The 25911-nt window shown below is 46.6% G+C and overlaps 1 protein-coding gene across 1 annotated transcript in view; it reads left to right on the top strand.

Moving 5' to 3' along the window:
• Positions 1-25911, top strand: part of MTMR12 (myotubularin related protein 12) — a 76023-nt gene that overhangs the window by 34314 nt on the left and 15798 nt on the right. The window contains exons 5-10 of the mRNA XM_050944672.1: positions 4344-4474; positions 5942-6035; positions 14586-14709; positions 15541-15616; positions 18958-19064; positions 23799-23923. Of these exons, the coding sequence (XP_050800629.1) occupies positions 4344-4474; positions 5942-6035; positions 14586-14709; positions 15541-15616; positions 18958-19064; positions 23799-23923 (657 nt within the window). The remainder of the gene's footprint in view (positions 1-4343; positions 4475-5941; positions 6036-14585; positions 14710-15540; positions 15617-18957; positions 19065-23798; positions 23924-25911) is intronic.

Here is a 25911-nt window from a genome sequence, read left to right as displayed (position 1 = left end):
GTGACAAGTAAAGTTGTCTTTGCTCCCATGGCAACTTGGTGGGCTTCTTTCCCTGTCCTCTCTTCCACAACTTAATGCCCAAGCTGAAACAGCGGTTAACTGCTTGTGGGAAGCAGCCAATAGAGCAGTCAACAGCGTAAGAGAAGCCTCTGCCCTGTTCAGCATACCAAAGGAATGGTACCATGTAGTCAAAATTAAAAACTGCAGCCAAAAACTCAGTTCTTCAAGTGATTGGTCATGTGTATTCCAACACTGGGGTACGTGGCGAGCATGCACACCTATCGTGGAAGTTTTTTCCCCTAGCAGTACCCATAGGGGAGTGCCCCTAGCGATCCCTGAAGTGGCACTTCCATGGCGCAGTATAAGGGGTGCTACGTGCTCCACCTACCCTCAGTTCCTTCTTGCCACCAGTGAAGTTGCTTCGGAACTGCTCTGCTCCAGCTTTGCTGCAGCTCTTTCCCCAGAACTCTTGTTTGTTCAGTGTATAATAGCTGTAGTAGTTTAGTTAGTGCATGCGGGCTGGGGCATGTCCTGCATCCTGGGTTTTAAGTTGTGCAACAGTCGTAGGCAATGAATGCCAGTGAGTGATCCGCACACGGACTGTTTACGCTGTTTGGGCGAAACCCATCTCAGTGATTGCTGCAAGATTTGCAAGTTGCTCAAGCCTCGGACCGAGAGAGAGAGAGATTAGGCTCCGGGCCATCTTGATGGAGTCGGCGTTGTCCTCAACTCCAGTGCACCGCTCCAAGTAGGCACCAGGTACCGTGGTGTCGGTGGGCGGCAAACCCTCCCCCTCCCCACCCCTTTCCGGCACCATCTCTGCCATGGCACCGGAGCAAGGCTGGGGAGAGGCTAGATCCATGTTGGGCAGTCCTCGGTCCCTATCAGTCTCTAGGCCTCTGACTCAGGTCAAGTGGAATAACCCGGCCCATTTGGAGCAGGCTTTCCTGGATGTCCGGATTCCCTCCACTCCAGAGGCTCTGCAAGCAGCCCAGGACATTCTGTCCATACCGGTACCAAGAGCACTGCCAATGTTGGCCCTCCAATCCAGAGGCAAGCCGCTGCTGGGATTTCCACAGTTGCCCCTGACTCGGTACCGGGCACAGTCGAGGGAATGTTCCCGATGCCGTTCACTGCTCAGCCACCGTCCCATGTGTAGTCCCCGCAAGTTGCTGTCAACTCCTACCAGGATGTGTAATTTGGGTTCTGACTGACAGAGACTCCAGGCACTGCTCCGCCTCGAGGAGCGGACACCGACAGGAGAGGCAGATGCCACCGAAGATCTTCGTCTCAGAGGGCCTGTCGTAGCCAGTCACAACACGAATGTCAACGCCATTCCTGTTAGTCGTCTTGCTACAGGACCCCACCATGGCACTGCTCCTGCAGACATGAGTGTCGATTGCTGGTGCTGTGCCGTCGTGGATCTGCCCGCCGGAGTCGATCGTGGTGCACCTGCTACCGGCGGTACCGTTCCTTCACGTCGGGATCACGGTCTGGTGGTCGACACCGCTCCTGGCGCCATCGTTCCTCCCAGTCCAGGGACAGTGGCAAGTTGTACATCAGCCCGGCCTCCCTTCGTAGTTGTCCATTGATGGGTCAGGCCAAACAGCCTACTACTTTGGTGCCACAGCAGGTGCAGTGGCACCAGGCTTCATAGCCAGCACAGTGGTCCCAGTGCGCACCGTGGCCCCCAACGCCCGCAGAGGCAGTCTCGGTCTGCCCCCCAGCCTGGTTCTCCAAGGGCAAACAGACGAGGAAAATGGCAGTCTTGACAGTATGCTAGGAGCAACCTACCAGTTCACATCAGGGATCCACCCACAATAAAGCTTCCCTTCTCCAACTGGTTGTATGCTTTTCTCCAGGAGTGGTTGCGGCTGACCTCAGACCGATGGGTCCTTAGCACCATCTCCCAGGGCTACACCCTCCAGTTTACCTCTACCTTACCCAACTACGCTCCGCCCCTGTCCCTCCTGGAGGGACCCCTCTCATGAGGCCCTGCTCAAGCAGGTGGTGGGGTGGCTCCTTGGCCTAGGAGCAGTGGAAGTGGTGCCAGCAGAGTTCTAACGCAAGAGGTACTACTCCTGCTTTCTTATACCAAAGGCCAAAGAGTAGCTCAGGGCTATCCTGGACTTGTGAAGCCTGAACCAGTGCATGGTAAAGCTCAAGTTTGCATGGTCTCCCTGGCCTCCTCCATTCCCTCCCTGGATCCTGGGGACTGGTAAGCCGCCCTCTATCTTCCACATCCATATATTTGATGAGCATAGATGCTTCCTCAGTTTCACGATTGGACAGGAACTCTACCAATTTATGGTCCTCCTGTTTGGCCTGTTCACTGCTCCCAGGGTATTCACAAAGCGTATGTTTTTGGTGGCGGCCTTCCTCAGGTGCTGGGGGGTCCAGATCTTCCCCTATCTGGACGACTAGCTGGTCAAGGGCAGCTCCCGGTTGCCGGTGCAGGATCACGTGGCGCTCGTTCTGTTCACATGCGCTACTCTGGGCCTGTTGGTAAATGACACCAAGTCCACATTAGTCCCGATACAATGCATAGAGTTTATTCAGGCAGTCCTGGATGCCACACTGGCCAAGGCCTCCCTCCCACCGGACAGGTTTGAGACCCTGAAAGGGCTTATCGACACAGGCACAAGATTTCCAGTGACAACAGCCAGAGCATGTCTCCAGCTTTTGGGTCACATGTCAGCATGCGCATATGTGGTTCGCCATGCCAGACTCAGGATGAGACTCCTCCAGCTCTGGTTGACCTCGGTATTCTCCCAGGCCAGAGACAGGATGGACAGGGTCTTCACTATGCCCAAACCAGTGATAGTCTCCTTTCGATGGTGGTCCTCCCTGGGGAACATGCTCCTTGGAGTCCCATTCAGAAGCAGGCCCCCATCGATGGAACTGATGTCCGATGCATCGGACCTGGGGTGGGGAGCCTGTATGCAAGACGTTCAGACCGAAGGTCTGTGGTATGCACAGGACCACCTGGCCCTCCCCATAAACATCAAGGAGCTCTGGGCGGTCTGGCTGGCATGAGTGGCCTTCTGCTTGTACCTGGAAGGCAGGGTGGTCACGGTTCTCATGGACAACATGGCCTCCATGTTTTACATCAACAGGCAAGGCAGGGCCAGATCTTCTGCCCTCTGTCTGGAAGCCCTCAAGCTGTGGGACTTCTGTAAAGCCTACAGGCCTACCACTTACTGGGTGGATTGATCATGTCGGCTAGGCAGGTCTCAGAACTCCAGGCCCTGACCTCTGAGCCCATATGTGGCGTTCCATAAGGATATGGTCCAGCTCCACCCACATCTTCATTCCTCCCAAAGGTGGTCTCCGCCTGCCACATGGGTCAGGCTATTTTCCTACCAGTCCTCTGCCCCAAGTGTCCAGTGAGGAGTGCCACCTCCACACGCTGGATATACGATGGGCTTTGCTTTTTACCTGGAGCAGACTAAGCCATTCAGGAAGTCTTCGTAGCTGTTCATCGCCTCAGCTGAACACGAGAGATAAGCCGATCTCCACTCAGTGACTCTCTAACTGGATCAGCTCATGAATCTGTACCTGTTATGACATGCCGGGAATCCCTCCGCTGTCAATTGTGAGAGCGCACTCGACTAGTGCGCAAGCCTCATTGGCTGCCTTTTTAGCCCATGTCCCCGTTCAGGACATTTGCAGGGCTGCCACATAGTCTTCAGTTCACACATTCACCTCGCGTTATGCAGTAGTCTCCCAGACCAGGGAAGACACTGGGTTCGGCAGGGCTGTGCTCCATCCTGAGAGTGTGTGAACTCCTACCCACCTCCAACAGGTATAGCTTGGAATCACCTATTGTGGAATATACATAAGGTGTCTATTCCACATCCGACAGAGGGGAACGAATGCGGGAGTTGTCTGGCAAGAAGGAACTGAGGGTGGAGGGGACACATAGTGCCCCGTGTAGCACATCATGGAGGTGCCACTCCAGAAGTTGCTAGGGGCGCTTCCCTACAAGTACTGCTAGGGGAAGAAACTTCCAACACCGGTGCGCGTGGCGAGTGCACACACCTATTGTGGAAAAGACATGAGCAACACATCTTGAACACCAGTTATGAAAAAGGTAACTGTCTTTTCTCTCTGTATGAGTGAAAAAGAGGAGACCTAGGACAGAGCGCAAAATCTGGAGACTGTATCACTTGTAAAGATACTGTTGACAAGTATATGAGTACAGATGTTTGTCTGCACTGCAAGTCAGTGTTCTAGGGTACTTAGTAAAACTCTTATGTTGACTCAGTTTAGTTGGGACCCCAACAAGAGATGCCAGAATTTTTAATATTGATATGTTCTTCCTTGGGTTTTTACTTCTGTAGTTTACGATGAGAAAAAGAAATCTCTGTCTGGACAACTGAAAAAATACCCAGAAAAATTAATCATCTACTGTAAAGATCTTAGAGTGTTTCACTTCTGTCTGAGGTACACAAAGGAAGAGGAGGTAAAAAGGGTAAGTATAGCAAAGTTACATATTTGATTAACTCCCCCGCCCCCCCATTAAAAATCTGGGGTGGGATGTTAACAGGATATTTTAATTACAGGGAAACGATGTAGAATTTCTCGAATAGGGAGACTGATTTGAGAACAGTTCACTGAAACGCTTACAACAAAGCTTGCTTTTGAGTCATTCACTATTGGGAAAGTCACTCCTTGATTTGATTAAACTTGTTTCTTTAACCATCTTGCTTTGTGTGCATCTAATAACTTAAAATTTCGGGTGCACTGGCTTTTACTATGGAAATGTTCTAGTAGTTTGGAAGTACTGCGTAAATTGCTCTGGAGCTTGTCTAGCTAAAGAATATAATGTAAGCTGGCTTTGTATTTACTTGTGGTACTGCCTTGCTAACCTTTTTACTTCCTGCTGCCATGTCAGCAGCCATCATAAACAATTCTCTGATAACTTGGCATGCAAATTATTTCTTCTGACACTGAAGGATTTATTTGGCTTTCTTTGAATTATGAAAGTAGGAGAAGTAAGAATTAGAACTTAAATTTTAAGACCCTGATTAATAATTGGCTTTTGAGTTGTTTTACAGTTTGATGTAGCTAGTTTGCTTCCAGACCTAATTGTACTTCTAAAAGCTTTAGCACGTTTGGTATACATACCTTTTTATATTGATCTAGGGAGATGCAGTATGTTCAAAGGTAGGTAATTTTTCCTGAGACACAGAGAGACTGTAGCTTCTGGGAATAGAACTCCAATTTTCTTGGTTCAGAGAGACAGGCTGATTGACAACAGTACATCTGCTTTATACACATCAAAGTACATTCTCTTTGTAAGAATTTCAGTTCTGACCTTTAACACGGAAAAATAACCAAAACCTTCAACTGAGAAGGCTCTGACCAAAAGGTGTATATGAAGAATGTCCAAGGGTGACATTACACAAACAAGGGAAGTAACTAGGCAGCATGGTTATCTTAATGCACACATGCAACTACTGCTGGTATTAAAGGAGTTTCACACAAATATCATAGAAGTGTGCTCAGGTGAAATGATATCAGATACCTTGGTGTCAAAGGGTCCACTAATACTAAGGTTGAGTCCTAGTCTAGGGTGAAGTTCACCTAATGATCTTTCTAAACTCTTAAGACGTTCCTTCAAAAAAAAGTATAAACCTTGACCAAAGGGCTCCAGAAAAATTTAAGTGGAGTAATGTTTTTATGATTTCAGGATTGCCCTTTAAATATAGTGCTAGACATAGTAGCTGCACAGATGCTTAGGCGAAGCCATCTTTTTGAATTTTAAATCAGGTCTTTAATGTCTTGCTAGATTTGAATCTTATTGACAATGTCCGTTTAACATGTGTAATCTCTTCCTCGCCTTGGCTTTGCTTTTGAGGTTCAGCTGCTCTTCGCATCAGCTGGCTTTTATTACAGTTTGATATATACATATGTTAATTTGTTGATCCTTTTTTAGATCGTCAGTGGCATAGTTCATCATAGCCAGACTCCTAAACTACTTAAACGCTTGTTTCTGTTCTCTTATGCAACAGCTGCGCCAACCAATACAGGTAAACTTTGCTCTTTATTTTTTTAGTTTGTTGTAACTACCACTTGCTATCATTCCTACTTCCTAGGCTATATTTGCGTGTGATTTTTAGTGCCCAGAAGTTTGCTAGACCCATGATAATATCCCCAAAATTTGGCAGTTATAAGCCTCTGAACATTTTCATTTGTACATGCTAAGTAGAATTTGTTAGAGATTGCTGCTAAAATCTCCAAACATGCCAGATGCATGCTCCTAGCCCCCAATGGACTTTTGGTGTCAGGTTTTTTTTGTATCTAATATGAAACTTAAATACAATTTTTAGCCCAGAGAAGGTGGTCTTCATAGGCTCATTAAGTGAGCATATGAGGGGAATCAATTCATAGTGTTAAGCTAATACTAGAGGTTGCACGAAGCCTGCAACTTGCAGGTCAAGAACTGGTATTTTAAAATTCATGGTCCATGACCTGTCTGTGACTTTTACTAAAAATACCCATGACTAAATTGTAGCCTTATTCATGATCAGTTTGTGCAAATGTTTTGCATATACAATTTTTTTCCCCTGATACCAACAAAATACTGTTATTTAGGTTTCCCTTTTGCACTTCTGTTTTCTTTTTTGGCTAAAATACTGTCAGAAGGGTGAGCATAACTTCCTGCTCTTACTTTATGGACTGAGTGAAATTGTTCTTGCATCTTTCAAAAGAGAATTTGCATATAAACGTACCCACCCTTATTCCAGGATGGGTTCTACCCCCCCACCCCAATCATCAAGGAAAGATGCAGTGATCAGCCTAGCACAGATGGTAACGTAAACCTGCTGGATTAGTATAATTTATCAGTGAAACACATCCTGCAAAATAATTTGAAAGTTCCTATTTAGCCATATCTGGTTAAGTCACACAGAGTGGCTTGTTCTTCTTCGAGTGCTTGCTCATATCGATTCCAATTAGGTGTGTGTGCACCGCGTGCACGTTCATTGGAAGATTTTTACCCTAGCAACACTCGGTGGGTCAGCTGGGTCGCCCCCTAGAGAGGTGCCGCCATGGCTCAGAATATATACCCCTGCTGACCCAACGGCCCTTCAGTTCCTTCTTACCGCCCGTGTCGGTCATTGGAACAGTGTAGCGCGGCTTGGCTGATCTCCACTTCCGTAGCTACTCGTAGTTCTTTTATTAATCCTCGTGTATATAGTTAGTTTTATTCATTCTTTGTTATAGTTAATGTATATAGTTGAGAGGGGTTCGGGGATTAGCCCCTTCCCCGCACCTGGTACTGGGGCCCATGCCCGGTTCGCCGGGCTTCAAACCGTGCTTGACCTGCCACAGGCCGATGCCAGCGGGAGATCCCCACGACTCTTGCCTTAAGTGCCTCAGGGAATCCCACCTCTCGGATAAGTGCCAGATCTGTAAGACCTTTAAGCCCAGGACAAAGAAGGAGCAGGACTTCCGTCTGAAACAGCTCCTGATGGAGGCAGCTCTTACTCCTCCGCCCTTGGCACTGAGCATTGGACAGTCCACATGAGGCAGACGCGTCTCTTCAACACCGAATCGAGCCGATACCACTAAGGCCCCTCGGCACCGACTGTCACCGGCACCGTTCCCTCTCTCCGTGGGTTAAGAAGCATAAGACTCCTGCGGCTTCCGTGCCACTGGCACTGCAGTTGGAGCACCCGCCTAAACCGGACCGCCCGGCACCGACACCTGCCGCGGCACTGGCAGCTTCAGCACTGTGGACTCTGGTCCTGCAAGGGCCGTTGAGTCCGGTGCCTGAAAGCTCCCCGGCGCACACCGTGGTTGAGCTCACAATTCCCTCCATGCCGGAGACCTTTTCTACGGCGAGGGACCTGATCGCGCTGACGGAGTCCGCGCTGCCTCAACCCCCAGCACCGCCGGTGAGGGTCATTCAATCAATAGGCAAACCTGCCCTGCTGATGCCACCCTCTGTTGGCACCGTCAAGAGGCACTGATCACGATCACGGTCCCACTGACGCTCTCGGTCCCGTCGCCGATCCCGGTCCCGACGCCGCTCACAGTCACAGCACTGCTGTCCATCTCAGTACCGGTTGCACTCACGGCACTGCTCAGCGTCCCTTTCACCGGCCTGATACTCTCGACACCGATCCAGCTCCCTGTACTGTTCCCAACACCGCGCCTCTTGCAGCTGCTCCAGACGTTGAGCCTCCAGATCCTGGTCGACCTCCCGGCACCGCTCCAGTCGCAGGTCTCGGTCTGTTTCCCGGTACTGGTGTGGCAACTGGTACTGCTCTCCGGTGCCACACAGGGACAGGTCGTTTAGAGATGGAGACCCTTCCCAGGGTTTTTCAGCTCCTCCTTGGCCATCTTGTCACACATCTGTGTCAGCTCGTGCGGACAGTGCTTCCTGTGCACAGGACCGTGACTCAGATGTGCCCGGCCGTGTCTTCCAGGAGACGCAGGCCCAGGAACAGGGACCCTATCAGTGGTCATTCTGGACACCCTGGGCATACCATCAAGCCCAAGGTGCGCCTCCAGTGCCATCCTGCTCTGCACCATCGGAACATCGCGTGCCGGAGGCAGCGGTCAGCCACCCCCCTCCCGCGGGTACAGAGGAGGCTCTCACTCAGTGGGCAGTCTCTCAAGTTCCTCCTGAGCCTGATGTTACTCAAGAACAGGAGCCCACACAGGACCGTCTTGTCCCTGGCCTTTCCTTTTCCTCGTCTCCAGATGAAGCAGTGGCAGGGACATCCTTCTTGGGCCCTCCTCCAATTGACCTGCGGGCACATCAGGACCTCCTGAGGCGGGTGGCCCTGAATATGAATCTTCAGGTGGAGGAGGTCCCGGAGATAGAGGACCCGGTGGTGGATATCCTGTCAGCTGACACCCCCACAAGAGTGGTCTTGCCGTTTATCCATACGATACAAGCAAACGCCGATACCATCTGGCAGTCTGTAAGCATCTATTATACCCATGGCCAGGGGAGTTGAGCGGAAGTACATGGTACCCTCTAAGGGGTATGAGTACCTGTACATGCAAGCTCCTCCCTGCTCCCTTGTCGTGCAATCCGTCAATGAAAGGGAACGCCATGGCCAGCAAGCTCCTGCTCCAAAATCAAAGGAGGCTAGGCGCATGGACTTATTGGGCTGCAAGGTATACTCTACTGGGGGCCTCCAGCTCAGGGTGGCAAACCAGCAGGCCCTGCTTAGCCGGTACAATTATAACACCTGGACGGCTGTTGAGAAATTCAAGGAGTTGATTCCCCAAGACTCCCGCCCAGAGTTTTCTGCCCTTTTGGAGGAAGGGAAGAAGGTAGCGAGAACTTCTCTGTAGGCCTCCCTGAACGTTGCTGACTCCACAGCCAGGATCCTGGCTTCAGGTATCGCCATGAGGCGAATATCATGGCTTCAGGTGTCAGGCCTTCCTCCTGAGTTTCAGACCACCATACAGGACCTGCCCTTTGACGGTCAAGGCCTATTCTCTGAAAAGACTGACCCCAGGCTGCAGAGCCTTAAGGACAACAGGGTCATCATGTGCTCCCTCGGGATGCACATCCTGGTGACTCAGCGCAGGTCCTTCCGTCCCCAGCCTCACTACCCTTATCCCTCACCTAGACCAAGGCAGGACTTCGGCAGAAGGCGCGGCCGAGGCAATCGTAGACAGCAGTCTGGACCCCAAGGGGGCCAAAATCAGGGTCCCTCCAAACTACCTACGGGGCCAAAGCCAAACTTTTGAAGGTGCACCCGAGGATGGCATACCAGTTACTTTCCAGGATCCTTTTCCTCCTCTTTCCAACCGCCTCTCCTTTTTCCTCCCTGCGTGGTCCCAGCTAACTTCAGATCGTTGGGTCCTACGCACGGTGGAACTTGGGTACCACCTTCAGTTTATTTTGCCCCCCCCTTCCATCCCCTCACCCTCGTCCCTCTTCAAGGACCCTTCTCACAAGCAATTCCTCTTACAAGAGGTGCGGACGCTCCTTGCCATGGGAGCCATAGAGGAAGTACCAGAAGACGAAAGGGGGAAGGGGTTCTACTCCCGCTATTTCCTAATCCCCCAAGGCAAAGGAAGGTCTCAGGTCTAGGATAGGTCTGCGAGAACTCAACAAATTCATGATAAAGTTGAAGTTCTGCATGGTATCCCTGGGGACCATCATCCCATCCTTGGATCCCGGAGACTGGTATGCCGCCCTCGACATGAAGGACGCGTATTTTCACATTGCCATTTATCCTCCACAAAGCGGGACCTCCAGTTTGTAGCCAACCGTCAGCTTTTCCAATTTACGGTCCTACCATTTTGGCCTTTCTACAGCACCAAGAGTATTCACAAAGTGCATGGCTGTAGTCGCCACCTCCCTCCGCCGCCGCCAGATACACGTCTTTCCGTATCTGGACGATTGGCTCATCCGAGGAACCTCCGAGACACACATCACTCATCATGTGGGCATCGTCAAGGACCTATTCATACGTCTAGGCCTGGTGATCAATACAGAGAAATCCACTCTGGTTCCCACACAGAGGATAGACTTCATTGGGGCCATCCTGGACTCCAATCTTGCCAGAGCCTGCTTACCACTGACTCGGTTTCAGGCGATGGTAACAATTATCCAAAGCCTACAGAACTTCCCAACGACTTTGGCTTGCACTTGTCTCTGTCATGGGTCACATGGCTGCCTGCATGTTCGTGACCAAACATGCCAGGCTACGCCTCCATCTCCTCCAATCTTGGCTCAACTCGGTATACCACCTGGGCAGAGATGCCATAGACATGATAGTCACCATTCCCCCGAGCATCCTAGGCTCCCTCGACTGGTGGCTGACGCCTTCCCTGGTGTGTGGAGGGATGCCGTTCCATCCGCCCCAACCTTTTATGTCCCTGACGACGGACGCGTCATCTCTCGGCTGGGGTGCTCACCTCGGACATCTTCGCACTCAAGGCCTTTGGTCATCTCAGGAGCTGGCCTTGCACGTCAATATCAGAGCTGAGAGCAGTCCGCCTGGTGTGCTGGGCGTTTCAACAGCACTTGCAAGGCCATTGTGTCTCAGTGTTCACAGACAACACAAGGGCCATGTATTACATAAACAAGCAGGAAGGGGCACGGTCCTCCCCCCTTTGTCAGGAGGCCATCCAACTCTGGGACTTTTGTATAGCTCACTCGATAGACCTGGTAGCGTCCTTTCTCCCAGGGGTTCGGAACACTGTGGCGGATCGACTCAGCAGATCCTTCCTGTCTCACGAGTGGTCGATTCATCTGGACGTGATTCATTCTGTTTTCCGGAAGTGGGGATTTACCTGCATAGACCTCTTCACATCCCACGAGAACAGGAAATGCCAGATGTTCTGCTCCTTCCAAGGCCTCTCACCGGGCTCGATCTCAGATGCTTTCCTGATGCCATGGACGAACCAACTGCTTTACGCCTTTCCACCGTTTCCGCTGGTTCACAGGGTCCTGCTAAAGCTCCGCAGGGACAGAGCTTGCTTGATCATGATCGCTCCAGCGTGGCCCAGGCAGCACTGGTACACCATGTTGCTCAACCCGTCAATAGACAACCCAATTACCCTGTCTCTTCACCCAGACCTCATAACTCAGGACCACGGCAGACTTCACCACCCAGACCTGCAGTCCCTTCACCTCACGGCATGGCTGCTGCGTGTTTAATCCAGTCAGAGTTACGTTGCTCTGCCTCAGTACAACTGGGTAGCAAGAAACCTTCCACTCGGTCAATGTATCTGGCCAAATGGAAGCGTTTCTCCTGCTGGTGCGAAACGCAGAATGTTACTCCCACCGAGGTCTCGATCCCCACTATCTTGGACTACCTCTGGGGTCTCAAACCTCAGGGCCTAGTAGTATCATCATTGAGGGTACACTTGGCGGCCATCTCTACCTTCCACCCAGGGGAGTGTGGCCGCTCCGTGTTCTCGCACCCTATGGTGTCTAGGTTCCTCAAGGGCTTGGAGTGCCTATACCCCCAAGTACAAGGCCCACCCCAACCTGGGACCTCAACCTGGTTCTAACCAGACTCATGTCCGCCCCATTTGAACCGTTAGCAACCTGCTCGCTACTATACCTGTCCTGGAAGACAGCTTTTATCGTAGCCATTACATCGGCCAGACGAGTCTCAGAGCTTCGGACTCTCACGGTGGACCCACCATATACTGTGTTTCACAAGAACAAGGTGCAGTTGTGACCACACCCGGTGTTCCTTCCTAAAGTGGTTTCGGCCTTTCATGTCAACCAGGATATCTTCCTTCCGGTCTTCTTCCCGAAGCCACGCTCATCACGACGGGAGCAACAGTTGCACTCCCTAGATGTCCGTAGGGCGCTCGCATTTTATATCGAACGGACAAGCCCTTTCGTAAATCGCCCCAACTCTTTGTTGCGGTGGCAGACCAAATGAAGAGCCTACCTGTCTCCTCTCAGAAGATCTCCTCTTGGGTGACAGCGTGCATCCATACTTGTTATAACTTGGCTCATCTTCCCTTGAGCCACCTCACTGCGCATTCTACCAGGGCTCAGGCTTCATCTGCTGCCTTCCTGGCCCATGTACCCATCCAGGAGATATGTCGCGCAGCTACCTGGTCCATACTTTTGCCTCTCATTATGCTCTGGTTCAGCAGTCCAGAGATGATGCAGCCTTTGGCTCAGCAGTATTGCATTCTGCAACATCTCACTCCGACCCCACCGCCTAGGTAAGGCTTGGGAATCACCTAATTGGAATCGATATGAGCAAGCACTCGAAGAAGAAAAGACAGTTACTCACCTTTGTAACTGTTGTTCTTTGAGATGTGTTACTCATATCCATTCCAAACCCGCCCTCCTTCCCCTCTGTCGAAAAAGCCGGCAATAAGGAACTGAAGGGCCATTGGGTCGACAGGGGTATATATCCAGTTCCATGGCAGCGCCACTCCAGGAGGCGACCCAGCCGACCCACCGAGTGTTGCTAGGGTAAAAATCTTCCGACGAACGTGCACGCGGCGCGCGCACATCTAATTGAAATGGATATGAGCAACATATCTCGAAGAACAACAGTTACAAAGGTGAGTAACCGTCTTTTGTATTTTGAACAAGGAAAACAGTTGTGTAGATAACTTTTAATTTCTTAAATTACCAGTTTTAATAGAAACCTAGCTGATGTAATTGTGCTATTCTAATGATGTTCCTGCTGATTCTTCATTCCTGGTGCACCCAAAACATCTGTTTGTTTTTATCAAGAGGGGTTTTGATGCACCATGATGTTGCCTCAAGTGTTTAGCTTGAAATTAAATTTTTTTTAAATATTCCAGTAGGGTCTAAAGGTCCCAGCTAGCACTGAGGTCACAGTTTTCTTGGCACCGAACACTGTAGTGACAGGCCCTGCCCTTAAGAGTTTATGATCCAAATAGACTAGACAAAGTGGGAGAAGGAGATGCAACATATAAGCAGAGTAAACAGTGATGGTTGCAAGTGCTGCAGAATACACGGTAAGTCTTGGTTGTAGACTGCTAACTAGCCTTTAAGCATATGGAAGCACTATTAAAAAAAATCTTACTGTGCATCCAGGGCCAGATTAACGTAGGGGCTGCAGCCTCGGGCTAAGAGGGGGCACTGGAGCATTAGGGCTTAGGCAGGCTGCCTGCATGCTGTGCCCCACACTGCTCCTGGAAGTAGCCAGCTGCTGGCATGTTCTGCAGCCCTAGCAAGGGGAGACGGCTCCGCACGCTGCCTCCACCCTAAGTACCATCCCCACAGCTCTGGCCAATGGGAGCTGCAGTTGCAGCACTTGCGGGCATGGGCAGTGCGAGGAGACATGCTATCCACCTCCCTCCAGGGGCGTGCAGAGATGTGCCAGCAGCGGCCTCTTCTGGGAGCAGCATGGGGCTATGGCTGGCTGGCAGGCAGCCTGCCTGAGCCCTCCTGCGCTGCCGGCTGGGAGCTGCCTGTAGTAAGCACCTCCAGCTGGCATCTACAGCTCACACCTCCTTCTGCACCCCAACACCCTGCCCCAGGTCAGAATTCCCTCCTGCACCCAAATTCCCTCTCAGACCCAATACCCCACAACAACCTATCCCTGCCTGGAGCCCCCTCCTGCGCCCAAACTCCTTCCCAGAAACAAATGACTGTAACAGTTGTTCTAAGGTAAGAAGTAGGCTATTTTGAATTAACTTAACTATATTCTCCATGTTTTAAGGCTGAAATGTAACCATGGAACAGCTTTGTTAATTAAAAGGCAAGTTTAGTATAGTATTAATAGCCTTGATGCCATAATTGTGATCCTTTTTGTTTTTAATTAGAAACGACTTGTATGCAGGGGCCCCACAAAATTTAATAGCCCTGGGCCCACAGAGGAGTTAATCCTGCCCCTTGTGCATCTTCACTTTAGGGATGCTTGTCTCGGTTTAAGCAGCATTTGACTGAAGACCAAGTAGTAAAGATCAGACAGAAGCATAGAATGTTCTGTACAAAGGCACGTTAACTTTTTGCTCTCAAAGCATTCATACATGAGGGGTTCTGTATGTGCATTTGGTTTAAAGTGGTTGCTTTACAATGAAAAAGGCTTTTGTAATAGCAAAGTAATTACAACTGTCTCTATAAAACTAGTATCTAATTGGATTTCTGTTGGCAGACATACAAAACCAAACTGTGATGTTTGATGCTATTAAAGATTGGCGTGAGGAGTTGGAACGGACCAAAGGGAACATGAAATATAAAGTATTGAGTGCCAACGAAGCCTACAGAGTCTCTGAAAAGTAAGCTTGAACTCTAAAGTGGTGTGTGTGTATGTATATAGCAAATTTAATATTAAAGTCAATGTTCATGTTTCAAAAGTTAGTGATAAACACCAGTGGTAAATCTCTACCCTCCCATGTGGAATCTGTCTTCCAACTCATTTCTCCAAAGCTTCATGCACTGTAAGAAACACTTAGGCCTGGTATATGCTTCATAGTTATGCAAGCAAAATTTTTTTGTTCAGGGGTGTGATTCCTCTCCCCCCACTATCATAATTGGGTCAGGAAAAGCCCTAGTTTAGACACCATTATTTCAGTAAAAAGGTCCTTTGCCAGTATAGTTTACTCTATTTGGGAAACTGATTTAGGCTGTTAAGTTAGCAAAAAACAAGCCAAACACCCCCCCCCCCCGCCTCCCCCAGGCCCTCTTTTGCTGATATAAACTGTCCTCCCCTCTGGAGAGAGTTGTGTATCTATATCAGCAAACCCTTTCAAGTTTATTATTTTCAAGTGGAAATCCTTTAGTTTTTAGGATTCAGCAGCATTCAGGTTTTGGTTGTGCTTTTGACTGCAGATACCTCTCAGAACAGTGGGGTGTGAGTTCTCAAGATACCACTAAAACGATCTCGATAGCGTATTGCAAGTACTGAACATTAAGTATCAAATGTCTTTAAAAGTTGGACAATTTGTTGTGTGCCTTCCAGAATATAATTGCAGGCTGATGTAGGAAATTGGGAATTACTAATTATTCAGATTTCCTGATTCTGTGGTGAGGACTTCCCCGCATCATACAAGGGGCATTAAATCTGCTGTGGAATTCTTTGCTATAGGAAATGTTTCTCTCTTCTTTAGATTGCCATTGTATTTTGTTGTTCCCATGTCACTCTCTGAAGAGAGTATCTTGCAGTACCAAGGAAGAGGCATTCCTGTGAGTATTCATGCGATGCTGAAGCGTGAAAAAATGTAGATGGGAAAATTTTAACTTGTATTTCAGACAGAATACATCTATAAATAAATTATTCATTATTTAAGTACATTAGTCTTAGTGTAGTTCATATTGCACTATTAGTCATTTCTGTAACAGCAAACCCATCTGTAAAAGAGGAAGCAGCAGCTGAAAATAGAGGTTATACATAAAGCTTCCCCTTAAGAACATATAGAGCAATATCTCCTTACATATCTGAATAAGCCTAGGAAGAGATGTGTGAGTATTAATGGACCCCACGTATGCTCATGGCATTCTCTGACTAGTCCTTCTTCCTTGTGATTGAGGTTCTCCAGAGGCACTTGTGTCTTGGCATCTGTAGGAGTCTGCTTTGTGCTGGTTGCTGTGCTAATGACAGTACTTCAGCAGTGAGTGTTAAGGCACTGAATGTGATGGTCCTGTCATAAGAACAGATAAAGTATGGTGGAGAGGAGAAAGCAAGGCAACTTTTTATATAGAGATCGCTGATCATTTTAGGTCAGTGGTCCCCAAACTTTTTAAGGTCACCCCCTGGGGGTCCAAGGGTGGGGGTGGTCTGGGGTGGGACCAGGGCCTGGGGGTGGGGGTGGGGGCGGGGGCAGGAACAGGGCTGCGGTGGGGGCTGGCAGCCAGGTGCAGCTCTGCTCCCGGCCCCACCTCTAGCCTTGGCCCTGGGCCGGGAATGGGGCTGCGGCCAGTGGCCAAGGCTGAGGGCGAGGCCAGGAATGGAGCCATGCTGGGGATGGCGATGGGGTCGGGGTCAGGCCTGGGGCCAGGAGTTGGGGACACAGTTGCAGGTCAGACCTGAGCAGAGCTGGTGGTAGGGTGGGGCTGGGTGCTGCTCCCTCCTTACCCCCCTGAACATTCTTCTGTTTGGAGACCTCTGTCTTAGGTGCAGAGCACCCACAGCTCCATAGATTCATAGACTCTAGGACTGGAAGGGACCTCGAGAGGGACCTCCCATTGACTTCACCTATGAAAAACAAGTCCTTTCACACCTTTAGTTTCTAAACTAGACACTGTCTAGAAGAAAATGTTGGCTGCCTTTATTACCCTCATTAAACCTAGTTCAGTGCTCTGATCTTCAAATATGCCACAGGACAGAGTACAGCAAAGGGTATTGTTTTACAGTAGCCTGCTGTTACCATGATGGCTTCTTCTAGTGAAAGCAAGAAATTTTTGAAGCACTTAAGTTAATTTCTGTTTACAAAGACCAAGTGAAAAACTAAGTTTTAAAAATAACTTTTGTGACCGAATTAGTTCTGGTTAAGATTACAGGGTAATATAGCAAACTTTGTTTTCTTGATGCAAGCAATCAGTCCCTTTCCTCTTAAAGTAAAGCTCTTAGTCTTTGTGAAATGGTACCTTTGGACTTAATTACTTCCAGTTCAAATTTTAGTTTACAAATAAAGCTGTTTTCCACACTGCCAGCCCTGCAAATTCTCTGTTGGATGTGGAAGCCAAGCTGGGGCTTTCCTTCTCCCCCACTAGCAGATATTCTAGACCAAATTATGACTTGGTTGCACTTGTGCAATTGTTGGCATATAATGGTATTGCATAGGAGTAACTGAGTCATAATTTGGCCAGCGTATTTCTCCTGATGTATGAGAAAAAGAAACAACTGGGCTTTCAGAGTCAAAAGTGAGTTTAGAGACCAGTTTAGGAACAACTGTGATTGGATATACCTCCATGTAAGCACTCCAAAAGTAACTGTAGACCATTGCAGGGACAAAGGAATGTTTTCATAAAGTAAAGCTCTCTGCAATTTCTACTTTATTTCAGTGTAGATTCATTCTTTCTTTATGGCTTGTCGTTTGTTCTACTGTCAGTCTTGCTTGAAGAAAATCTCGGATCACAATTTAAACCTGGGTATCAAAATCTGTCTTCCAATGAGACATGGTATAATACTGCCCTGTAAAACAGAACTATTTGTGAGCTAGTTTTAGGAACATGCATTCCATAGGAGTTTCTCAGCTCCTATGTTAGTAGTCCAGCCACTATCTGTTGGACAAGACAAATCAGTGTTAAGGTTTGCCTGTGCAAGGAAACTGCATGGAATAGCTATTGCCAATTCTAGTCAATGTATGCAAGCCGTAAGGGAAGAGCAAAGTCTCAACTGTAACTTAAACATATTACACCTACCTTGTCCATTGCCAGTACCTAATGATTAAAATTCTTGAGGGTAATACTATGAAATGTCGTGTCTGGAGCATTTGCCGTTGGTTCTAAAGTACAAGATTGCTGCTGAATGATTCATTGGATGCCCCAAAACTACTTGTGATAAAGCAGCAGGAAAGGATTTCTTATGGTCGAAGTTTCACTCAAATAGAAACATGTAGCTGGCATAGAAAGTACGCTTATTAAGTTTGCGGACGATACCAAACTGGGAGGGATTGCAACTGCTTTGGAGGACAGGGTCAAAATTCAAAATGATCTGGAAAAATTGGAGAAATGGTCTGAGGTAAACAGGATGAAGTTCAATAAAGATAAATGCAAAGTGCTCCACTTAGGAAGGAACAATCAGTTTCACACATACAGAATGGGAAGAGACTGTCTAGGAAGGAGTATGGCAGAAAGAGATCTAGGGGTCATAGTAGACCCCCCACAAGCTTAATATGAGTCAACAGTGTGATACTGTTGCAAAAAAAGCAAACGTGATTCTGGGATGCATTAACAGGTGTGTTGTAAACAAGACACGAGAAGTCATTCTTCCGCTTTACTCTGCGCTGGTTAGGCCTCAACTGGAGTATTGTGTCCAGTTCTGGGCACCGCATTTCAAGAAAGATGTGGAGAAATTGGAGAGGGTCCAGAGAAGAGCAACAAGAATGATTAAAGGTCTTGAGAACATGACCTATGAAGGAAGGCTGAAGGAATTGGGTTTGTTTAGTTTGGAAAAGAGAAGACTGAGAGGGGACATGATAGCAGTTTTCAGGTATCTAAAAGGGTGTCATCAGGAGGAGGGAGAAAACTTGTTCACCTTAGCCTCCAATGATAGAACAAGAAGCAATGGGCTTAAACTGCAGCAAGGGAGATTTAGGTTGGACATTAGGAAAAAGTTCCTAACTGTCAGGGTAGTTAAACACTGGAATAGATTGCCTAGGGAAGTTGTGGAATCTCCATCTCTGGAGATATTTAAGAGTAGGTTAGATAAATGTCTATTAGGGATGGTCTAGACAGTATTTGGTCCTGCCATGAGGGCAGGGGACTGGACTCGATGACCTCTCGAGGTCCCTTCCAGTCCTAGAGTCTATGAGTCTATATGTACGTGACAACTAACTAATCAGGTAAATGTGTTTTTTCTGTAGATTTGGTGTTGGTCTTGCCATAATGGTGCCTCTCTTCTCAAAATGTCTGCTTTTCCCAAAGAACAAGAGGACAACACTTCACAAATGCACAAAATTTTTTTGGATGGGTCAGTTATAGCTCTTCTGTCCATGACATTTTTAAAAAGTGATTCTTATGGACCTTGCTTATGTCTTCTATATTCTGTGTCTTAGTCTCTGTAGCAACAAGAGACAATTGTTTTTTTTATAAAGTTTTGTTTTCTATCCAGTGTATGAAAAGCAGTTTTATTAGGGGGTTAGCTTTAAATGCACATTGTAATAGTGATGTCATTGGTCAAATAACTTTTGGAGGGGGGGTGATCTCACAACTGTGTATATACTCACTAGAATAAATCTCTATGGAAACTGGGGATAGGTGGGGAGAGGTTTCCTCTGTTACCCCCCAAGAAAAGGCAAAAAAGCTAACTGCAGGCTTTAGCTGCAGTGCAGCAAAGCTTATCATTTCCACAGATTTAGTCTAGTTGAATCCTTTGCAGGCAAATGAACTTCAAACACCTTTCCTTTTAAAAGCTCTACTTAGAGCTGTTTCAGGCCTCCAGAGGTTATGTAATCTTAAAAACCTTGCTTCTCTAGCATTGATTTAGGCTATGGAGGAGATTCAGCTGTTTCCTTAAAGCAGGGTTTCTCAAACTGGGGGTCGTCATGAGGCTCTTAAATGGAGGGGCGGGGGGGTCACAAGCTGTCAGCCTCCACTCCAAGCCCTGCTTTGTCACCAGCATTTATAATGGTATTAAATATAGAAAAACGTTTTTAGTTTATAAGGGGGGTCGCACTCAGAAGCTTGCTATGTGAAAGGAGCCACCAGTAAAAAAAGTTTGAGAACCACTGCCTTAAAGCATTAGTAGTTACCAATTTCTGATCCAAATGAGCTGCAGCACCAACAGAGGCAGTTAAATTCATTTAACATTTGATGTTGAGGTGAACTGGCAGTCCCAATTCATCTAAAATAGGACTAAAGGTTGTTAGACTAAGAAAAGTGGAAAGTGAGTTTTAAATTGCCATCCTCCATAAGCCCAGCTGTCCTTTCAGAAGTAGTTTCTTGGCTCTATGAACGGTTACCACCCTGTGCATTATAAAGGAGAAGACTCTTTGAGCCACAAACAGCTGCTGAATGATACCTAATTTGGGTGAAGAAGATAAACAAAAGAATATTTCTAGGAGGGGCTAAAATTAACTTAATATGCTTAAAACAGTAGAGAAGGTTTCCCTATATTCTCTTATGCTTCCAAATTTCATAATGGGAGGGTATGTTGAATAACCTTTCAGAATTGTTTGAAAAACATTTTATTTCAAAAGGGAAAGAACCATATGCAAATAGCAGATAGCCACAACAAGATGTGAGTTGCTATATTGGACCATTGTCTTCAACTACGTGAGAACTCTGCCTTGTCTGCACTAGGAGGTGCCTAGTGACTAACTACTACCACTATCAAGTTTTTAAACATGATTGTCATTGTGTATGCTGAATGTAAAACTATGCTTAACATCAACAGTGAGTCTGGTGGCACTCCAATGTTAAGACATATGCTTAACATTGTGGTTTTTTCCAAGTATACAGCTGGTCTACACTTAATTTTGCTGGCATAGTTGCATTGGTAAGTGGTGTGACTCTTTGTTGATGTTTATGCTGGTAAAAGCCTTTATATAAATGCAGTTATAAAGGTATAGAAGTGCCTTAAACTGGTATAACTATTTGAGGCCTTGGCTACACTCACACTTTACAGCGCTGCAACTGGGGTGTGAAAAAACACACCCCTGAGCGCTGCAAGATACAGCGCTGTAAAGCGTCAGTGTAATCAGGGCAGCAGCGCTGGGAGCACGGCTCCCAGCGCTGCACGCTACACCCGTAAGGGATGTGGTTTACATGCAGCGCTGGGAGAGCTCTCTCCCAGCGCTGCCGCTCTGACTACACTAACACTTCAAAGCGCTGCCACGGCAGCGCTTTGAAATTCCAAATGTAGCCATACCCTTAGATTCCTGAACAAAAATAAGCTTATCATGGTTACAAGGTTACTTGTACTTCTGTCTCCTTTTCTTGTCTCAGTGCAGTTCCTCAGGTGTTAAGCATCATGCTCTTACCTTTTGTGGGGAATGTGGTGCTGGCAGCTAGCCAGGTCAGGGCATGACCTCAAAGAGGTGTTAATTCACTGTATTTGGGTAACAAAGGAATGTTAAATAGTAGACAAGCGCATTCACTTGTGTTGATAAAAATCAAGAATAGATGATAATTGTATTTACTTTCACCCTATTAGCCTTATACCAGCATAACCAAAATAACCTGTAGTTGCTAAATCCTTTTAATGTCTTATAACTTTATATTACCTTTATAATTACTTTATACACCTCTACCCTGCTATAACTTGGTCATTGGGAGCCAAAACTCCCTACTGTGTATAGCTGAAACCCTGTTATGTCAGGGTAGTGGCGGCAGGGCTCTGGCAGGAGTTAAAGGGCCTGGGGCTCCACGCAGCAGCTGGAGCCCTGGACCCTTTAAAGCACCACCAGAGCCCCGCTGCTACCGCGCTATACTCAAACCCGTGTTATATCAGGTTGCGTTATAGCAGGGTAGAGGTATATTATGCAACTAATATATATCTCTCAAAAGGCTTGTATTTCACATTTAGATGTGAGTTTACTTAATGAAGAATTGTTTGGCTACCACATTGTGTTCACAAGACAGAAACCTTAGAGGTGAAGCATTAGATCTTCCGACCAAGTGCCATTAGTACTTTTCACGGACTCAAGTATCTATTCTTCTGTCAGAGGAACACACATGCTGTGCTAAAATCACTTGCCCGGTTATTTCCAGTTATAAATACTGGATCTTGGGCATAATCTTGCCATCTCTGAGCCACTGAACACTGAATCGGGGAGTTTGAGCTGTTGGACTGAGATTCTCTCCCCCCCCACCCAAAAAAAATACAAAAAAACAAAAACACATTTTAGGACACTGTGAAAGATTCATGGAAGAACTCTGAGAGACTTACGGAGGATTAGAAGATGTTAGAGGTATAACAACTAGACTCATATTCTGATTCAACTGTAATGTATGTAATCTGCCTTTAATCTTTTTAATAACTCATTTCTTTTTTCTTAATAAAATCTTCAGTTAGTATACAAAGGATTGGCTAACACAGTATTGTTTTTGGTGAGATCCTGAAGTATCCAGTAACATGTGGTGAGTGACCAAACCCTTGAGGTTGGAAGAACCTATTGTGTGGTGTTTTTTGGTTTTAATAACCTTACACCATAAAGTCCAGTTTGCCTGCATAGTAAATAGGAGCTGGAATGCCAAGGGGATTGTCTGTATTCCATAAAAACAACAAGGAGTTCGGTAGCACCTTAAAGACGAACAGATCTGTTTGGGCATAAGCTTTCGTGGGTAAAAAAGAAGAGAAGCGAGTACCTCACAAGTGGAGAACCAGTGTTGACAGGGCCATCTCCATGCATCTGAAGAAGTGAAGTTTTTTACCCACGAAAGCTTATGCCCAAATGAGGGTATGGCTATACTTGCACTTCAAAGCGCTGCCACGGCAGCGCTTTGAAGTTTCGAGTGTGGTTGCAGCGCCAGCACTGGGAGAGAGCTCTCCCAGTGCTGCACGTACTCCACATCCTCTACGGTGTAGTTTGTGGCGCTAGGAGCCACGCTCCCAGCGCTGCTGCACTGTTTACACTGAGGCTTTACAGCGCTGTATCTTGCAGCGCTCGGGGGGATGTTTTTTTCACACCCCTGAGCGTGAAAGTTCCTGCGCTGTAAAGTGCCAGTGTAGCCATGGCCTAAATCTGTTCATCTTTAAGGTGCCACTGGACTCCTTGTTGTTTTTGTGGTTACAGACTAACACGGCTACCTCCTGATACTTGACAACATTCTGTATTCCATGGTATTCCAGGAGTACTCTTTTTATTACTGGCTTGGTGAATCTAATGCTAGAATAGATCACCAGCTTAGGGGTATCAGCCCGGTTTTCTAGCAGTCTGTCTTGAATTTGGGCATTCTTGGCTATGAGTCACTCCAGACACTCTTGACAGGTGGAATCTTGTGATTCGCCCACTCTTAAACCAGCTCCCCAAACTACAGCATATGTATGGCAACTATGATTATTTAATCCAACTGGCTTCAGTGTCTGCAAGTCCTCCCTTCCAGAGCTGTGACAGTGATGAATACAGTGATCCAAAATAGCTTTTTAAAACCAGAGAAAATTCTTTTTAACACAAGTCATTCATGACTATCTTACCTGTGTCCCCCATTCAGGGAGTGTATGCTGAAAACCAGCCTAAGCCCTCTGTTCTCTCTTTAGCCAGTTGGCTCTGCGTTGTCTCTTATCACTTGAAATGTTTGCTAGGAGGTGTGACTATCAGTCCCCCACATCCCACCCTGCCCCTTCCCTGGTACCTATCCTGACAAACCTGCTAGTGAATTAATTTAATGTATGCTTACAGTAATCACTATCTGTTCAAGATACAGTATTAATAAATTATTACAGATTAGCTGACGGTATAAGGATTTATACCGTATAGTTACATCTACACCAGGACAATTTTGCTGGGTTAGGATTGCTGGCATATGTAAAGCAGCAAAACTCTTGTAGTGCAGACAAACCCATAGCAAGATTGTTGCTGAGTATTCTAAAATGCACATGGGTCCATTACCCCACTAATGCACACCTTTTTGTGGCTAAATGCTCTACTTTTGCTATATGTGTAGTATATATGGGGTGGGACATTAACATTGCTATCTTCAGTGACCACTACTAGTGTCTAGGTTTCTCTAAACTGAAAGGTTTTTCTCTTTGATTATTCAGCATTTACAAGACAATTAACAAACCTCCTTATGAAGTCTTGAAAACAGATGACCTTTCAAGCAGCCTTCCATCTCTTCAAGACATTCAAGCTGCATACGTTAGATTTAAACAGCTGTTTCTGATAGGTAAGTTAAAATTAGAGTCAAATGAGGTGGGAAGAACCAAGGTGTGACACACATTCCTTTAGAGACTTGCTAATTTTGCCTCAAGATACTCAATTACATCTCTAACAGATCTTGAATACAGTTCTTGATTTAAGAAATTGGTGGTCCATTTCTTATTGTATAGTGAAAGGAGCTCTTTCTGAATAGTTATCTGCTGATTGTCTTTGCAGATCAAGTGAGATTTGTGCATGTTTGATTGGTGTATTAAACTGAAAGCCTGCTGTTGTCAAAATTGTTAGCCCACACTAACAAGTCTCACAGTATCCATTAGAAAATGAAGCAAAGAGTCCTGTGTCACCTTATAGATTAACAGACGTATTGGAGCATGAGCGTTCATGGGTGAATACCCACTTCGTTGAATGCATGGGTGTTCAACCACAAAAGCTCATGCTCCAATATGTCTGTTAGTCTATAGGATGCCACAGGACTCTTTTTGCTGCTTTTACAGATCCAGACTAACATGGCTACACCTCTGATATTAGAAAATGAGTTACAAAAACTTAGGGTATGGCTACACTTGAAATTTCAAAGCGCTGCCGTGGCAGCGCTTTGAAGTGTGAGTGTGGTCGGAGCGCCAGCGCTGGGAGAGAGCTCTCCCAACACTGGACGTAAACCACATCCTCTACGGGTGTAGCTTGCAGCGCTGGGAGCTGCACTCCCAGCGCTGCGGCACTGATTACACTGAGGCTTTACAGCGCTGTATCTTGCAGCGCTCGGGGGTGTTTTTTCACACCCCTGAGCGCAAAAATTGCAGCGCTGTAAAGCGCCAGTGTAGCCAAGCCCTTAGAACACAAAGCAATTGGAAACTGACTTAAGTCTCTCATTAAAATATAATGGTTAAAATAGAACACTGTTAAGCAGATGTCTCAGACCTCCCATACCTAATTAAAATGAGGTTAAATCAATGTTTTTAACCTTAAAATACTTGCAAATAAGCAGTGGCAGTATTTGACGGGATTTCAGAATATTGGAGAACACCAGTATAATTGAGGTGATAAGAAACTACATTCTCTGCAAAGGCAATTTAGTTTGACTTCATCATGATTAACAATGTATATTCCAAACACGACGACTAAATGAACTTTCACCATTTTTGGTGCACCTTTTTAAATTCTGAAGTGCTGTTTGAGGCTGTCTTCACTGCAGGGTTAACTGGAGTTATCTACACTCCAGTCAACTACTCTTTTGTTAACCTAGCTCAGGTGAGAGAGGTGACACTGCAAAATAACAGGAGTGATTTTATGAGCAGCTGATAAGTTGTGGTGTAGCTATACCTCCTGACACTCAGATTCAGGGGTTTTGTGTGTGGACAGGCCTAAAGATAGAGACATTTGTGTTAACTGCAGAGAAAACAGTTTTTAAACAGGCTAGAGAAAAGCTGTTAAATTGTGTAGTCACTTTGCTCCAATTAGGGGGAAGGATTAAATCATTAATTTAAGTCACTTGTTTTTTAACAAAACCTACAAATCCGCAATCTGATCTAAATCAATGGAACTAATATGAATTTTTTTTGCTATTGCAATTTTAGGTTAATATTTTGAGATAAATTTTTCAAATGCCACTGATAGATTGGGTCTCATTTGAATTTTATAAGACAGCCATAGGCAGAAACAAAATATTGAAACTTAGGCCCTGATCCTGTGAGCACTTCAGCAGATATGTAACTATACTTGTGAGGTAATATCATTGAAGCCTGTAGGACATCTTGGGCTTTCGTTAAGCATACACGTAAATGTTTTCAGCATCAGAGTCTAAAACTGTATTTTTATTAAAAATGGTATAAAATCTTTATCACTTCAAAACAAAATTACTTGAACAATTAAAAAAAAATTAGGCTTTCAATCCATTGACTAAGCTACTGTGAACTCTTTTATACACACAGGCCAAAATTTGACTCCTAAGGGTGAGATTTTCAAAAGCACTTGGTGTGTCTTTACTGCAGAGTTATC

This window comes from Gopherus flavomarginatus, chromosome 3 (genome assembly GCF_025201925.1).
Source record: "Gopherus flavomarginatus isolate rGopFla2 chromosome 3, rGopFla2.mat.asm, whole genome shotgun sequence".
Classification (NCBI taxonomy): domain Eukaryota; kingdom Metazoa; phylum Chordata; order Testudines; family Testudinidae; genus Gopherus; species Gopherus flavomarginatus.
The sequence above is the reverse complement of the archived record's forward strand: the minus strand, read 5'-3'. Positions and strand labels throughout refer to the sequence as shown.